We start from the raw sequence: 17,367 nt of genomic DNA on the forward strand, positions 1-17,367 counted from the left end.
GTCCTGTGCCACTGGGCACCATCAAGAATAGCCTGGCTCTATCACCTTTACTCACCCACCAGGTAGTTACAGACCTATGTAAGCTGCCCCCCACCAAGTAGGTAATAATACTGCACTGGCTGCCACCAAGCTGAAATGACTCTACACTCAGTTAGCAGCTCAGACTTTAAGATGATGCAATTTGGAGACACGCCCATAACTTCAGTCACCATTAGTGGTCTCCTTTCCTAGTATTCCCAACCTGTCTCTGAATGAAGAGTAGGATACACTCCATGAACTTCACAAGTCTATTGGTGTTTGAAATAAAATAGTTTATAGTATTCACACAACACGCATTACAACATTACTTGATACAAGAACAGAAGAGACCCAAGATTTTATTGCCTTGTCAGATGTAAAAATTTATTTATGCTATTGATGAAGTGTTTAAATTTACACAAAAGACAACACTTCAACTTCAGGTCCAATTTTCCATCAGTAAGCCCTACATCAGAATACCCTTGACACTTCCAATACAATTTTTACAAGATGGCTTAGAACAGCAGAATCTCATAAATAATGGCCAACTTCACAAGCCTGAGGGTCGCTACCTCATCAGTATTTCTCTGCTGAGCATGACCCACAGTACAGCAGAAGTCTTAAAACCATTTTAATCCCCAAAACACTATCTCTACTGCACTCAGAGCATTTAAATCACATTGCCCTCCATTAGTAACACCAAACATGATAGCTAGTCTTAAAGATTTACCACATCTCCCCCTAACAAATTTTTTTTTTTCTTAACATTGTAAGAGAACTGTGCATCAAAACAACTGCAAAATACACAATCATCCATTTGGCTTGGTTTTACAATAAAAATAACATCAGTCATCTATTTGTTGAACTTCATGTCTTGTGTTGCACTCCTTTCCCCTCCACTCTCACGTAGGAAACTACACTAGACCAGGCAGTTTAATTGTAGCACTGAGGTAGCATATTTTAATTGAACAGAATAATAGGTCTGCTACTGTGCCTCCTCTCCTTTAAAGCACAAAAAAAATCCCCAGTTTTTCAACTTCTTTGGAGAAGACAGGCATACAGTTAATTACCAACAGCCACTCCATTTTGAATTCAAAGCACAAAGCATCTCCAAATGCTAGATACATTATACCAGCTAGAATGAATGAGAACATATACAAGAAGGAACTATGTCAGTTTTATTAGAACTATGGTTACATTTTAGCTCTATGGCACCTATTGTTCCTTATTATGAAATGCATCTTTACAGTCTCTGAAATTTAATTTCAAAGACTAGGATCCTGAAAAAGGGCAGCCGTGCCTCAGTTCTGATTTTCACACTACCTGCAGAAATGGTCAAATAATTGCAACAAAACCAAAAGAAATCAAACGGACCTAATATAAAATCAATAGGAATTAGCAACATGAGTATATGAAAAGAATCAAAGTTAAGGCAGAAGATAAAACATGCCTGAATGAACTGAGAGCACTTTCCATTCACTTAAAAGTTAGAGCTGGGATAGCCTTTTAAAAAAAAAAAAAAAAAAAAAAAAAAAAAATCGCTGCAAGAGTAGAAGCTCAGTTTCATAACAAACTGAGAATAACACTATCTCAGCTTTGCCCTTCTGGCTAAAAACTTTCAAAGAAAAAGCTGAAGTCAAGTGGTACCCAAGACTGCAGCCTTAACACCAAGACTGTTTACTGAAGTAACTCTTACAGGCACCTGTATTTTTAAGGGTGAATAGTAAACAGTGACCCCAAAGAACAGTAGTCATTTTCTGCTCTGTATGCCATGCTCATACACATAGCCTTGTTAAACTCTGTTGCATGGTACACAATCTTCACCCAGCCCCGGGCTGGATCTCTGAAACCCCCCTCTCCACCTTTCATAGAGCAAAGCAAAAATTTTACTGCCGTTAAAACCCCTTGAATCAGCTGTATGCATAAGGGAAATTAGTTTTTAACACCTTGGAAAGCAGATTGAGAATGTAACTGAGCTGACTGCTAAATAAACCCTCAGGTAAACACCTAAACAGCTGAGGGAAAATGCATAAATTATAATGACCAATTCAAGCTGTTTGTGGAGACTTTAATATTGTTAATCTTTCAAGTAATCCAAGGTGCACTCCAACACCTGTTATCAAAATTTAAGGCTTTTATGAACACCCTCTTACATACAAAAGGAGTATCAAACAGAAGGAACTTGTTTACAGTAAATACAAACATCTGAAAAATCTCTGAAACCTGTTTATACAAATACTAATAAATTCTTTAATATTTTGTACAACTAGAAGGTGCACAGATTGGCATTCAAGCAGTCAATGCTGGCAAACATCTGTCAGACAATACCATGATTTACTTGGATAACAATATAGTTTAAAATGCCATAAATTAAAAAATAAGTTAGTTCACATTTTTTTCCCCAGCTTTTATGTACATCTTAGTCTTTAATAAGATCGTGTAGCCTTCTTCAGAAGCTCGAGGTCTTTCCGTCGGCTTTTGATTGCTCTGGCACAGCCATACTCTTCCAGTTGTAAAGGGATATACTTCTCTATCTGAACGAGCCCATGCTCAGCAGGACTGGTAAAAAGCTTAATCCAGGATGGCTTAAAGTTTCCTCTGAAGCCCAGAAAGGCCAGGCTTCCTGTGACAGAAACAGCTCAGTGTTACTGAACCAGCCAAGCCCATCCAAGCACAACACAGGACCGACTGGGAAGGAAACGGCACACTGCTCTGGCATTCTCCCCCCAGATTATTCAGGATATTAATCCACTCTTCAGCTTCACGTGCATCTCACAAGGAAATACTGGTTTGCAATTTCCTTTTTCAATATTCAGTATTAAATACTCCGAAATCTTAATTTGAAAACACGGCTATCAGGACAGTGATAAAACCTGCTTTCTCAGACAGGACTTGTGCCAGGGGCTTGAATGGACAAGAGCTACCCCACGTGGCCTATAAAGTGATCATCCCTCAAAATACCAACAGCTTCTCATCTCTACCTTCAGATTTTGTTAGAACAGGAAATACTAGTCTGGCACAGGAGATTGTTTAAAAATAGATTCGCTGGGTGAGGCACAAAATACAGGCATTGAGAAAAAAGCCTGGGGTTCTTTTTCTGTAATCCACAGGCACAAAGAACTGCTAGTCACTTAGACAAGCTTCACACAGTGCCCTTTGGGGTAAGAGGAAGGGTTTTCTGCCCCATCTGCTGCAGGGCTGCTCACCTCACCCCCCCCGCTCAACAAGGACTGGAACACAGCAGCCCACACCAGTGCAAACTGGCAACCATCCTCCGCCAGCTGCATCCTTTTCACACACCCATGAGAAACCCACCATGCCAACATAAACACACAGACCAAGGCAGTGTCAAAGAAACGTGCAAAATTTCTACCAACCGTTGCTCTGAAGATAAGGCGGTTTGGCTGTCCCCAAGGACATTAAGGCTTCTGATAAATTATTGGGAATTGCTACATCACCTCTTGTGCTCAGTAGAACGATAGACCTGCAGCAGAAATGGTGCAGAGACAGCAGCTGTTACAAACACAAAGTTTTCTTAATATTCTGCTACATGCTTTTACAGCCAGCTGGCCTCATGGTCCACTTGCTTAAGAGTACCCATGCCATGTCATTCACGACATGGAAATAGTCAACCCTCTCTGAAAGTTGTGCCTAGAAAAGCACCTATCTAGAATTTTTTTTTTAAGCTTTTATATTTAACTTCAAAATCATTGGTAAGTGTTACTTAAATATAGTTTAATATTTTGTACCAAAAAATCAAGTTTAGCCATTGATCCAAAATTATAATATTAGAATGCTGATTTTTCCTCACACTAACTTTTTACCTGCAATTTTCTCCCTAGATAGGGAGAGAACAGTCTGATATCACACATTTCTTGTTGGTGTCCTTACGTGACCTTATTAATCAAAAGGTTATTCTTGTTAAAAGCAAAGAAGTGTTATTATTTGATGTTTAGTTAAAAAAAAAAAAAATCTTTTTGAGGTGAAAGACAAGCAACACCGGAAAACTCTAAGTGTTCAAAATTTGAGTTGCTTTGTTTTCTCAAATAAGGCTAAATTGTCTGTTAAAATGCTCTTATGTTTCTCCTTTCCCCTCAACTTAGATACACGTTCTGTTCACTTTCAGTGCTCCTGTATAGACATCATTATTTAAATCCTCATTAGAGAGCAGAGCTACAATTTACATGACATACTGGAAATAAATAGTCATTACATGTACCTTTGTGGAATTCCAGATTTTAAATATCCATCTACATGCTTAATGTCTGCTCCAGAAAATAATTTTTTTCCCAACACTGTGCCAATGCAGGCATCAACTACAACAATAAGTATACCATTATCCTTGTAGGAAAACATTGTGCCATTGACCTGAATGGGATGAGAAGAAGAGAAAAGACGTTTTTCTTTCTTTCATTAAGTTAATATGAATTTAAACAGTGACTCTAGTGCACTCAGTGTTAATCGTCATCTAGTTTAGACACAGTGATGTACTAACTTTCTTACAAATACTTGCTTCTCCCTAGCATCTCTTCATTTTTCCCCTTGAGGGAGGCTTTCAGAGGGACTTCTGAAATTGCATAGGAGCCTTCAGTCCCTGGCTTCTACAGGGAGATCAGACATTTCAGGTGACTCACTACCTGCCTCGTTCATTGCTCCTCCTTTAGGAAGCTAAAATTCAGATACTGCACCACCTGGACTTCTTGGCAACAGTACAGTTACCTGTCTCTGCAGCAGCCTAATTCCAGCCCGCTTTCTTCCTACAGAGTGCTCTTACTGCTTTGGATACAGCACACACATTCCTGTAGAGGTTTGCAGCTGCTAAGGTTACACTGCTCACGTTCCATTTGCCTATCTAAATAATTGACGAGTGTTACTATTTCAACCAAGCTAACGCACTGACATTGAGAATGTAAGCCTAATATAGACTTCAAGCTTTCTGGTTTGAGGATGTCTGCAAGTGCTATTTCAGCATCACGTGCAAGTCCCCTTCAGCATCCAAACAGAAAAGTTTAAGTAAACTACTTTTTGTACAATATCACATCACTAGGCTTATCAAGACCATATCAGAACAAATACAGAAATCTCTGTGGATTCTTTAGTAATTGCCATTTTGAAGGAGTTTAGCAAAGCTTAATGGCTTGAATGACTCATCCTGTTAACTCACCAATCTGTTAGCACAAAAACAATTTCAAGAACATGGATTTAAATAATAGGTTGTTTGGTTTTGGTGGTTTTGGGGTTTTTTGTTTGTTTGTTTTTTTGTTTGTGTGGGTTTTGTTTTGTTTTGGGATTGGGTTTTGTTTTTTCCCCCAAAAGCAGCCATCAATAAATGCATATTTCAACATGAATCTGAAGATTCTGAACTCTCCCTTATTGGTACAATTTTCTCCCCAGCTGGAAAGGATTTGAATACAAAATGGAGCTTTGTAGCCTCATTTTCTGAGGTTAAATATCAGTTTTTTGACTGTTTGTTTTTTTAACTATGAACCAACACTTTTCATTCAAGTGAATAAAAGCCAGGTCAGCTTTATGTAGAGCTGCACAACTGTTGTAATACAAAAACTGCTAAAAAGAAAGATAGTTGGAAGAAAATCATAAAGAATACTTACAGAAATAAATGCTTGCTGACCTCTGCTTAACTCTTTTTTACCAGATGAATTAATCTGCACAAGGAGGTAGTTTTTGTGAGGATCGCTGGTGAATACGATCTGGATATCAAATGAAACACGTTAAGCACACATATCCCCATGTCTTCAACAGTTTATCATGCCAGACAGTTTACAACAGACCACCCATGCTCCAAAGCAAATGCATCCATTTGTCAATGGCATTATTTATGGTACTAGCAATGCTAATAAATATCATGATGTATAGTGTAACTCATTTTATTCCTTACTTTCAGTATTCTTCTCAGCTTACAAGCTTTCTTTTGTTTGTATAGCTAAAATGGATAATGCAATTTCAAGTTCATGCTAATAAGCAAAGATCCAAAAAAGAGAGAAGGTTGGCCAATAGCATATAGACCTCTGCAGCAAAGCTGTTCTACATGGAGTACAGCCAATACTGTAGCACAAGACATCAGATCTACCTATGTCCCTTCTCTGTAGCACTCAGAGTGAGAGGTGAAGCAGTATTTTTCAAAGAACAGAAACTGAAACCCTTGTGATACAAGGGACTCCCCACCTTCTAGCATACAGGAGATCAACAATGTGACCATTGCAAACTTGTAGGTGCAGTGTTCTGTGCCGGAAGACTGAAATTATGCCTTAAACCAAGTAGACAGCAACATCAACTCTACAGGTCATGAAAGTTTTTGCTTATTTTATTTTACCTGAGTTGTGCCGCATTTTGTACATGGTACAGTAGTTTTGACTGGCATCCGCTTGATGACGGTTGGTCCTTGGTAGTACTTTGGGTAAGCTTTTGCCATGCAGTTACTGATCCCTTTTGCTGAATCTTTGGTCACAATCTTGATCCTTTCACATCCCTGAGATGAGCAATAACTGTGACCATCCCTATTATATTTGGCTTGAAGAAATAAAAACAGTAATCTACACAAAAAGGGGAAAAAAGAATCTAGATCAACAGCTGGAAAGACAGGTATTTATGTTTAACCTTAACAGCTCTATTTCATGATTTTCAGAAGCAGAGACACTACAGTATTCACTTCTGCACCATTGTTCAAACTTTTTCAAAATATTTACAGTTTACTAGAGGTAGGAAGTCTCTACTGACATATCTGAAATTCCCAGCAATTAAAGGAGACATCATTATGAATGCATAAGCTTTGAAAAGAACAGCCACTCCTCAAATCAGCGGCTTGCAGGAAACAAAAACCAAACTGCAGAGCATAAATGTTTTCTTTGATCATAGATCTTTGCAGATACCCAGCAGTAACTGTTTAGATATTCAGCTTCACCCACCAGCACTGGACAATGTAATTGTACTGTTGCAAATGCCTGGAAATGCAATTTAGGGGGTAGTGGTACACAGAGACTGGTAATTCTATTATATATTTGACTGTTATCACTGTAGCTCTTAAACAAAAGAAACATACTTGTCTTTTCAAAAGCTACATTCATCTGCATATTTACTACAGACAGACAAAGTAGCAGTCAAGGGAACAAAATAAATAAGAGAATAAATTATAAATTAAAGATCAAAATTGGCAAAACACACAAGTGATGTATGTACTTATTTTACTCAAAGTTCAGCATATCTTAAACCTCTCGGATCTCAATGGCCTGCATCAGAAGTACTTTTGTAAGAGAGACTAGGACTTTTAAATACTTCTGAGAAGGCTGAAAACAGATTAGGATTTTCAGAAATACAGTCTTAAAATTATCTTGGAACAGAAAACTTCTTGGAAATTTCTAGAATTTTCAGTTTAACAAGAAGGCACAAATTGTCTTTGAAGACTTGGAAGTTACCTCCTGAAAGACACTGCTCTGGCAGCACACCAGATACCACATTTTCCCTGGGCACAGGGTAGGAAATATCTGTGGCAACTATAGTGCTCTTGGAAAAGTATTTCAGTGACAACCACTGTATTTTGGAGATTCAAAGTCACATGAAGCATCCTTTCAAATAGGCTTTGGGCTCCTTTGCAACAGCTTTCCTCTTACGCAGGTGTCTCAATCAGTTGCTTTCAACACTATCATACTGGACATTTTAAGGTTAAACAACATCTTCCAATAGGGTCAAATTACAAGGAGTTACCCAGTACTGTTGTCAAAGTAAAACTTCTTGTCTGATCGATTCTTTTCGAGCTCCATCATTGATGACACAGGCATGTAGCGCTCCACCTTGCTTGACAGAGCAGATGACCGCCTTTGAAAGGTTTCCAATACTATAACAAAATCTGTATTTGGTTGATAACAAAGACCGACACGAATCCAGTCATTCCTGAAAACAAAATAAAATGTATGATTCACTGTTGGAACAGTTTAGATGACAATACATGGCAAACAGAACACTCAAAAAGCCAAGTAACAGGAACACAAAAAGCTCCCAAATCCTCAACCAGAAGATCTTTCTTCCCCTCTCTACACAAAGTGTTTCATTAAATGTTATAGTAACTTTGATACTCTCAGGATATATTTGATTTTATTATTTAGACATTTAATAAGTTTATCTGACAACAAAATCAAGTATGCTAAATTATTAAACTCCAATTCTGCTCAATTTCACTATTTGCATATTTTCTTCTCCAAAGGATTTTCCTTAAAGACACTGTACTGGACAAAAGTTTAACTTTAGGTGCAGGTCTATTGCTTAATCTCTTGCTTTTCATACTTTAGTACTTGTAATTATGAAAAAAGAAAAAAAAAACAAACCAACCCAAGATCCAGTCTTACTGATGGTTGCAAACTTTCACACATGCTAATTCTCCAGGAAATTACTTCAGTATTGCCTTACGGATCAACGACATGAATGAAAGTAAACATACTTGTTGAAGTTAATCAAATAAAGATAGGTGACGTTTGGAGCTTTTCCATTCCAATGTATTGTGTAGCCCTTTTGGAGCATCACTACTGGCTGGTATTGTTGAAAGACAGCTCTCTGATTAATACCTCGAAGAACCATGGGATTGGCTGGGTACTCATCTCGTACAATAGTCATGGAAAGATTCTGTCCATTCCAGGTTTGGACATAAACCTATATGATATTAAGGAGGATGAAAAGAAAGAGGAAAGATTTATACACTGCGCAAAAGGAAATGAAATAGTGAAGAATAATCAGTACATTATTAGTCAAAACGCTGTAATTTGATGTTCCGAGTTACGCAATACACAAATATCTCCTGAAGAAGAGCCCTATGTGAAAAACTATTGTAAATTTTGCCCATTTTACAGATTAAAAAAAAAAAAAAGAGGAGGGAGGGGAAGAGAAAAAAAATAGAATCAGCTATGGTACTTGGCCAAACTCATATGGAACAGGAACTAGAATGGGAATCAAACCTATGTGAGATTTGTATTCAGAAGGTGGTATTTAACATGTCCATTTAAAAAAAAAAAAAAAGAAAAATAAAAAGCCCCTTAAAACCCACTCTGTGAAAAAAAAAAAAAAAAAACACAGACAGAACTCCAGCGGAAGAAAACACCTCCAATACAAAAATGTTTTAGCAGATAGGGCTGCAACACAGAACTCCTGGCATGCATACACATTTGGTTTTACCTTGCAGCATCTTATACTGTACTCCCAGTTTGTGTGCTGAAGGGAACATGATATACACAACTGGCTGAAAAGTGTAATATGCATAAAAGTATTTTTAAAACATCAAAGAATTTTTAAATCCAAAGATAGGTAATTTTGTAGTTCTTAAACTCCCCCTGCCCCCACAAGTTGTTCATATTGTAGATTTGCCCCAAACAGAAAGCTACAAGAGCACTAGCCTGTGCATAGGTCCCACTGCAAACCACTCCACTCCATTCTGTAATATTAATGCATTTGGGGTGTTGAATCAAGTAGTTGTCCATTCTGCCCACATAGGTATCCTTGTAGTCAGTCACTGAACCATCTAGATCATGGAATATAGAGTTCTTGTCACCATCCAGATCTCCATCTTCAAACCAGGGACCAGGTTTTCCAAAGAAGGCTTTCAAAGAAACCTGTCAACAACAATTAAAATATTTATTTTCTGTCCCCAGGCAAAGCACAGACTAACACTTGCATACCTGCAGAAACACAGGAATTTGACAAAGTTGATTAAAAACCTTATGGCAAGGACAGTGGAATCTTGCAAAACAGACATTTTGTTTTGTAATAGGCCCAGGCTAGCACTTGCTTCTGAACAGTGTTAATATTTGCAACTGAAAATTCATTACTAAGGATATACCAAACCTTACAAAAATCTCCTTTCAGCTTTACCTTTAGCCATGAAAGAGATCATTTTTGCAACATATCCTACATCTCCCTTGGTATTATTTTTTGCTCAGGAGACAAAGGATGCACCTTGGGTGACTTCCAACCAAGAGAGAAACTCTGGAGTAGGGATGTATGGAAAAGATGACCTAGGGCCCTTGGATGTTTATTTTAAATACAGCAAGAAGAAAAGAAAGCCATTTGCAAGAATAAAAGAAAACTTGTAATAAACTTACATTCGGACCAAACTTCACAAGAGAAATGTTGTTTTTTGGTGTCATCTGCCATGGATTTTTCATCAAGAATCCAACTGCACTGGTAAATCTATCTGGAGTTGGCACAAAGTTTTTGAATGTGCACTTGGTAAGGTGAATAGGTCCATCATAAATTTGAAAGCCTCTGATTGGAAATGTCCTGTTAATGAAAGCAAATATTTATAGCATCCTGTAACAAAACCCATGATAAGCCTGAATCTGTGTCATAAATACATTTCCTCTCAGAGGAATCAATAAAGCAATATTAAGAGAATGGTTTGCAGGTTAAATCTTAGTAAAGGAGATCTTGTTTCTGCACTTATCTAATGAGTCAAAGAATCCCCCACTCTTTTGAATTTTCCTGTTAGAAGAACTATTGCTGTCCATTCTCAAATGTGTTCCTTTCCCAATACGGGAAATACAGCAGGAGAATACTACTACCTGCTCTTTGATTGATCACGGCAACTGGGAGAAGTGCCTGTAGACTGGAGGAAAGCAAATGTCACTTCTAACTTCAAGAAGGAACACGCAGGGAACTGCAGGCTGGTGAGCCTCAGTTTGATCCCTGGGAAGGTGATGGAGCAGCTAATCCTGGAAACCATTTCAAGGCACATGAAGGACAAGAAAGTCATCAGGAGTAATCAGCGTGGATTCACCGAGGAGCAGTCATGCTTGACCAACTTGATAAAATTCTGTGATGAAATGACCGGCCTGGTAGCTGAAGGGACAGAAGTGGACATGGTCTACCTAAACTTCAGTAAGGCTTTTGACATTGTGTCACATAAGATCCTCAGGAAGTATGGGCCAGATGAGAGGACAGTGAGCTGGACTGAAAATTACCTGAATGGTTGGGCCCAGAGGGTGGTGGCATGAAGTCTACTTGGAGGCCAGTAACTAGTGATACGTCCCAACACTGGGTCCAATCTTGTTCAATATCTTCATTAGTGATCTGGATGATGGGGCTGAATAAAGTCTCAGCAAGTTTGCAGAGGGCACAAAACTGAGCAGCTGACACACCAGAGGGTTGCGCTGCCATCCAGACAGACCTTGACAGGCTACAGAAATGGGCGGATGGGAACATCATGAAGTTCAACATGGGGCAATGCAAAGTCCTGCACCTAGGGAGGAACAACCCTATGCGCCAGTGAAAAGGACCTATGGGTCCTAGTGGAAATCAAGTTGGCCATAGGCCAACAACATGCTCTTGCTGCAAAATGGTATCCTGGGCTGCACTGGGAGAAGTGTTGCCAACATACTGGGGGAGGTGATCCTCCCCATCTATTCAGCACTGGTGAAGCCACACCTAGAGTGCTTGTCCCCAGTACAAGACAGACATGGAGCTACTGGAGAGTCCAATGAAGGGCCACAAAGATGATTAAGTGACTAGAGCATGTCCCATAGGAGGAAAATATTGGGAGACCTCAGACTGTTCAGTTTGGAGCAGAGAAGGGTCAGGCAGGAATCTCAATATATAAGAATCTCTGAAGGAAGAAGGCTGCAAAGACGACTGAGCCAGGCTCTTTCCAGTGGTACCCAGTGACAGGACTAGAAGCAATGGGCACAAGCTGAAAAACAGGAGGTTCTTTCTGAACATAAGGAGAAACTTTTTCACTGTGAGGGTGACTGAGCACTGGCACAGGTTACCCAGGGAAGCTGTGGAGTCTCCATCCTTGGAGATATTCTAAAGTTGCCTGAAAATAGTCCTGGACAACCAGTTCTAGGTGGCCCTGCTTGAGTAGGGAAATTGGACAAGATGACCTCCAGAAGTCCCTTCCAACCTCAACTGTTCTGTGACTCTGCTCAACTAGACAGAATACTTCATATATCACTGCCACATTAACTTCTTCCCTCTAAGTGGCTAAGCACCAAAAAAAATAAGGTGGCCTAGAACTACCTCACCCTTCTTTCCTATTCTGTGGCAAGGGAAGGACTTGGCACTATGTTCAACAAGCATTAAAGCAAGCCAGAGAGAAAAGAAAAGGATCAGGTCACAGACGGACTGTAGTCTCCAATTCTAAACTGACCCTTGAAATCCTTTTACTGGAAAGCTTCTTCTCTCCCTCTTCCAGGCCCAAATGTTGTTTAAGACTAAGGTTTCATTAAAGTAGGATAACATATATTGTTATGGAAAAGCGACCCGTGGTAGCATCAGATGAAAATTGACTCAGCAAAAAGGAGAGAGCGACACAGCTGCACACAAAGTGTTACAAAGAAAAAGAGAGCGTCACCTTCAATGGAGTCCTAATCTCTCCCAGCTCAAGCAAGAAGGGTGTTTACATCTGATACAGAGAGCATTTCTTGTATAATTTCTACTTCCTTCACTCACAACATACTTACCGATTTCTAGGCAGAGTGCGTGCCTTGTTGTCTATTCCTCCAGTTCCCGCATATTTATTTTGGCCACCTGGAAACCCATAATTCTTGCTCTCACCTATGAACAGTGACTCAGATACTTCCTGGCTGGCACCTTCATCATTTGGGAAGCTCCCATCACTATCAAAGCAACATCAGAGATAAGCGTTTAGCCAAGACTCTCCAGCAGATGAACACACTGAGGCATAACAGTCCTCCTAAAGCAGAGCAGTCTAGTCTTCATTTACAACACAGAGAATAATAAATTTAATCATTAACAGTATTACAGGCTAACCATGAAACGCCAGCAGAGAGCTAAGCATTAAATTTTCTATCTCCCTTTGTAGTGCAGAACTCCTCCTTTTACAGCCCGCTTTTGCAATCCTAGAACCAGTTTGTCATAGCCTAAATGGCAGCAATTTTGGCTTACTACCTAAGTTACTTGATTCTTTTTTATTAGAAAGAGACTTTGCCCCCTCTAAATGCTCATCCCCCTTCTCTTCCATTACTCACTTCCAACTGTTCAGGAGGAAAACCAAAACTGCCTAAGGAATCATACAATACCAAAAATACCTGGATAAACATAACCCTTCTGGTGAAGAGGCAGCAAATTGTGGTATAAACCAAGCACAGATTGAATTAAATGGCAAGCTTTGGCAGCTGTGTCACTTTACAGCCTTTATATCATCATCTGCACCACTGGAAATAGAACTGGGCCCAAAAATAGAACTACAGCCTTATGAAAGTATACCTATTAATTTTAATAGATGGATGTATATTTTCTAAGCTTCTAGGCAAGAAAACACAGATGTAATTAACATAAAAGTACTCACCTAGCAAAGGTCAAACCTATTCCATTGTCTGCAAACCTAAAAGAAAGTTCAAAGCTTCAGTCATGTTTTCTGGATTATCCTACAATAAGCTACTCCAACAGCACATCCTGCTGTGTACTGAAGAAAGCCTGAATTTTTCTATTAATGGGATTTAGAACCACCACACAATAACATTTATAAAAATGTTGCTGTTAAAAAATACCAAGTAATTTTTGATATATTTTAAGCAGGAACATGAGAGCTGCAGGGAAACCATAGGTATGTCAGTATAATTTACTGTCTCTAAAAATTTTTAGACTTCCTTTTATTACATAGTTTCTTTTTGCCGTTTAAGGCAGACTCTCATCTAATCACATCTGAACTTGTTTCATTTAAAATAGTGGGATGGTGTGAAAGTGGTTCAAGATATTGAGAAGTTCCTTGAGTTAATCTCCTCTTAAAACCCTGTTGTAATGCACTTCCATAAACAAAGCTTCAAGGGACACTTCTTAACAACATGCAGCTGTTTGCTTCCGAATACCTACCCAGAGTTTTGAATGAGGATATCCCCTCCCCTGACCCAGGCCCCATGATCATTGTTTTTGAAAGAGATTAATCTGTCAATCAGGGCAGCAACTCGGGGCTTTTCAGGGTCTGCATCTTGATGGGGTCGAAACCTGGGACAGATAAAAACCCAAACACTCAATATAAGAATACTGTTTGTTTTACACGCGTCATATATGCTGGGCTGAGAGAGCCTGAAATATAAACACTCATGCTCATCTGATGGGCAAAATCGACTCTGCTTCATGTTTGGAATGATAGAAGCCAAAACGAGGTGCAACTCTAGCTCTCTCTCTCTAGAAAAGTGTCTTTGGGGTATAATGAAGCAGGAACATAAGACTTCTCTTTTCCAGTAACTCTCACAGGCTTTTGCTCAATCTCCCTGAGTTTCTTTAGCTGCATCTCACCTCCTTTTGTCCCCTTGCTTTTTCTTTTTGCCCTCCCCGAAGTACTCCCTCGCCACTTGTACTGCAGCATTAATGTGCAAGTTTGCTGTAGGGAATTAAATCCTTGGAGGGATACACAGGGCTGACATGCACTATACAACACTATACAAAAAACCACTGGAGGTTTGTCTAAATGCTCCTTCAGATCTTTCAAACTGTTCTGACGTTGAGGAGTGCTCCTTCTTTGAGCACGCCTAAGATATTTTTCTATTCCAATCCAGAGACTCCGCATTGCTACCAAGATGGTCTCATACGGTAAGTTATGGCTGGAACCTATTTTAGACAACAGGAAGAAACAGCCTGATTAAAGATGGTGGAACCTTTCACTTGATTATCCTCAAGATCCCAGAGAAAAAGTAATACATTAAAAAAACATTACAAAAATGTATTTTGAGTGGGTAAAGATATACATGCCCCTTATCCTGATCACCTTGTATTCCAATTTGGATCTGCCCTGCCACCCGCAAGGGGAGGAAGGGGAGAACGGGTGAATGTTTGTCTTTGACAGTCTCAGGTTCCTCAATTAATGTTTAAAACTTCTCCAGTTTGGTTCCATGTACAATGATTAGCAGTTTCATATAGTTACAGAGCCTCATTGCTTCTTTGCCTGCTGTGAAACATGAACCCCATCTCATGCACTGAGTTTCTCACATCCTCTGTTGATGCCCTGTCAACACGCTAGAAGTTCTCAATTTTTTTTTTGCCCCTCATATGTTCCTCTTGACTACCTGTTATGACTGAGGTAATCCACAAGGGTTATATGTGTTTTCTGTCAAAACTTCAAACTAGCAAGTTCATTTCCAAATCATGAAGTATCGAGTATCACCAAAATTGGGAACTTTCCTCTCTGCATCTGCAACTATCACTTAACTATCCTCACCCTAAACACAGGTCAATCAGAAATAAAGATAATCTTATGAACTATATTTTCAGTCTTAATGCTTTGTTGTCACAATAAAATGTTGACACATACAGTTATCCAATATTGTCATTTGACCACTATCCCAGGCTATTTAATTTGAAGTTCAGGACAAGACTAACCAGCAACAGTATAACCTGGAATTTTCACAGACTCTCCGTTATTTTCTCTCACTTTGTAAACTAAAGAAGATGTGGTTGATTGTACTATCTCTGCAAATAGCCTTCAGTAAAACTGTACCACTGAGCTATGATCCCCAAGTCTAGAAGGTGCAGCAGGAAGCATTCTGCAGTAGGACAGGCAAGTGGATGTATTACTTGGCTCTATTCAGCCTTTTTCTAACAATTATTTAAAACTGAGTCATAAATCAGACGAGCAGATTTTGCTTTTAGCAGCAATTCCAGAAAATACTTTAAGCATGACAGTAGAGCATGTCTTCTAAGAGGCTGAAAACTACCCTGGGCAAGGGCTCTGAAGAAACAGCCAGCTCCTTTAAGGCACACCATACTCTGTTGTTTCCAAAACAGATGAACAAATGAGGGAAAAGAATATATATGAACTTACTGTTCCGTTATTATTTACAAATAATTATACTGTTTTAAAAATGTTTTTCCTCACATGAATGTAAAACCAATCTCAGAACTTTGCCATTTTTCGCTCACTTGAAACACAGTATCCTTTACCTTGCATTGTTGTCCAAACAAAGATATTCTCTGGGATCATCAACGCTAGCATTAGTTGTTTTAACACCCTTATCAATGAACAAACCAGCCTGAAACAAGCAAGGAAAGAAAATTCATGCTATCCAAAACTAAAGATAGAATAAACATTAAATTTATAAAATTTAAACTTCACATTGCATTCAATACATGTATTAGAAACTCTTAGGTCTTTCAGTTTGGCCTTAATGGAAAAACAGCATCTGTCTATGCAAATTTGGACAGAGGAAAAGAATTGTCTGGGATTAAAAAAAAAAACCACACCTGGAAAATCATTAAAGTTCATTTCAGATTTCTTTCACAACATCTAACTATTTGAGGTTTTACACTTATTTCCAGATGCTGTTCTGGAAAATCTGGAAGCCAACCTGGTGGTGAATTCAAAATATCCTCACAAATGGGGAAAAAAAAATTACTGTGAAAAAGGCTTTGTATTTCACTTTAAAAACTAAACTACCTTCACCACTGAAGCTGCTTTTTGCCCAAGCAATCATCAACTTGAAACTCAATAATCCAGTATGAAATAATTTACTTGAGAAAATAGAAGCAGAAGGAAGCATTTGTGTTATTTAACCTGAATTACATACACAAATATCTCCAGCTGCTTTCACCTCTAATCCAAATTACAATTACAATCGAGTGCTCCTATACAAGTAGATCCTCAGACCAGCTAGTGGAATTTGCTCTTTTAACATGGAATTTTAGCACACAAACTCCTACCCTTGTTTAAAGACAATGCAAGCCATACAGCTGAAACACTTTTTTTCTTTACAATGCACTTTTGTATTCAGTATGTTATAATTCCAATCCGAACAAATGCCCTACAGTTCCAAACACACCGTTAACACCACTTCTACAAAACAGTGCATCATTTCTTGGTATCCCAGACACCCAACTGTCAAATAAAATCAGTTTCACTTCATAAAAAAAAATCCAATAGTGATCCTGAACTTTATTAGGTAAACTTCAAACACACATAAATAGTTGTTAGGTAGCTTTGTAAATGTAATTATTATTATTATATATATACACACACACACACACACACACACACACACAAAGCAGCTAGATTCCAAATTAAATCATTAATTTCAGGACTTTAACTCCACTTAGCTGAATGTGGAAAAAATACTAAAGTCACATTAGTAAAACAATACTGAATGCCTGTATCTAGGCTGATAAACTGTTGCCAATGGATGGGCTCCTGAAGCAACCTGGGCAACCTGGAAGCTTAATCTCTAGTCAGAGACTGTAGCACCATGTGCAAACACCTGAGTTACTGAACATTAGAGACTGAGGAAAACAAGTCACAGCTATTCCAGGAAGTTATTAGATGAATCACAACTGTAATAAACTTTGATGCTTCAAGTGTCAGCTTTCTTCAGAGTAGAAAACAATGCCGTCAGTAAGAGAGTAGCA

General features: G+C 38.8%; 1 protein-coding gene across 5 annotated transcripts in view; it reads right to left on the reverse strand.

Moving 5' to 3' along the window:
• Positions 1-375: 375 nt before the first annotated feature.
• Positions 376-17,367, reverse strand: part of CEMIP2 (cell migration inducing hyaluronidase 2) — a 51,067-nt gene continuing 34,075 nt past the window's right edge. For all 5 annotated transcript variants that reach the window (XM_087742312.1, XM_087742314.1, XM_087742311.1 and 2 more), the window contains 13 exons: positions 15,913-16,001; positions 13,846-13,977; positions 13,322-13,357; positions 12,474-12,629; positions 10,119-10,296; positions 9,414-9,629; positions 8,468-8,676; positions 7,738-7,923; positions 6,350-6,569; positions 5,628-5,726; positions 4,238-4,386; positions 3,396-3,502; positions 376-2,641 (listed from right to left, as the gene is read on the reverse strand). In XM_087742312.1, the coding sequence (XP_087598438.1) occupies positions 2,445-2,641; positions 3,396-3,502; positions 4,238-4,386; positions 5,628-5,726; positions 6,350-6,569; positions 7,738-7,923; positions 8,468-8,676; positions 9,414-9,629; positions 10,119-10,296; positions 12,474-12,629; positions 13,322-13,357; positions 13,846-13,977; positions 15,913-16,001 (1,974 nt within the window). In that variant the 3' untranslated portion in view covers positions 376-2,444. The remainder of the gene's footprint in view (positions 2,642-3,395; positions 3,503-4,237; positions 4,387-5,627; positions 5,727-6,349; positions 6,570-7,737; positions 7,924-8,467; positions 8,677-9,413; positions 9,630-10,118; positions 10,297-12,473; positions 12,630-13,321; positions 13,358-13,845; positions 13,978-15,912; positions 16,002-17,367) is intronic.

This window comes from Nipponia nippon, unplaced genomic scaffold (assembly GCF_047370975.1).
Source record: "Nipponia nippon isolate SJK-2023a ecotype South Korea unplaced genomic scaffold, ASM4737097v1 scaffold_8, whole genome shotgun sequence".
Classification (NCBI taxonomy): Eukaryota; Metazoa; Chordata; class Aves; order Pelecaniformes; family Threskiornithidae; genus Nipponia; species Nipponia nippon.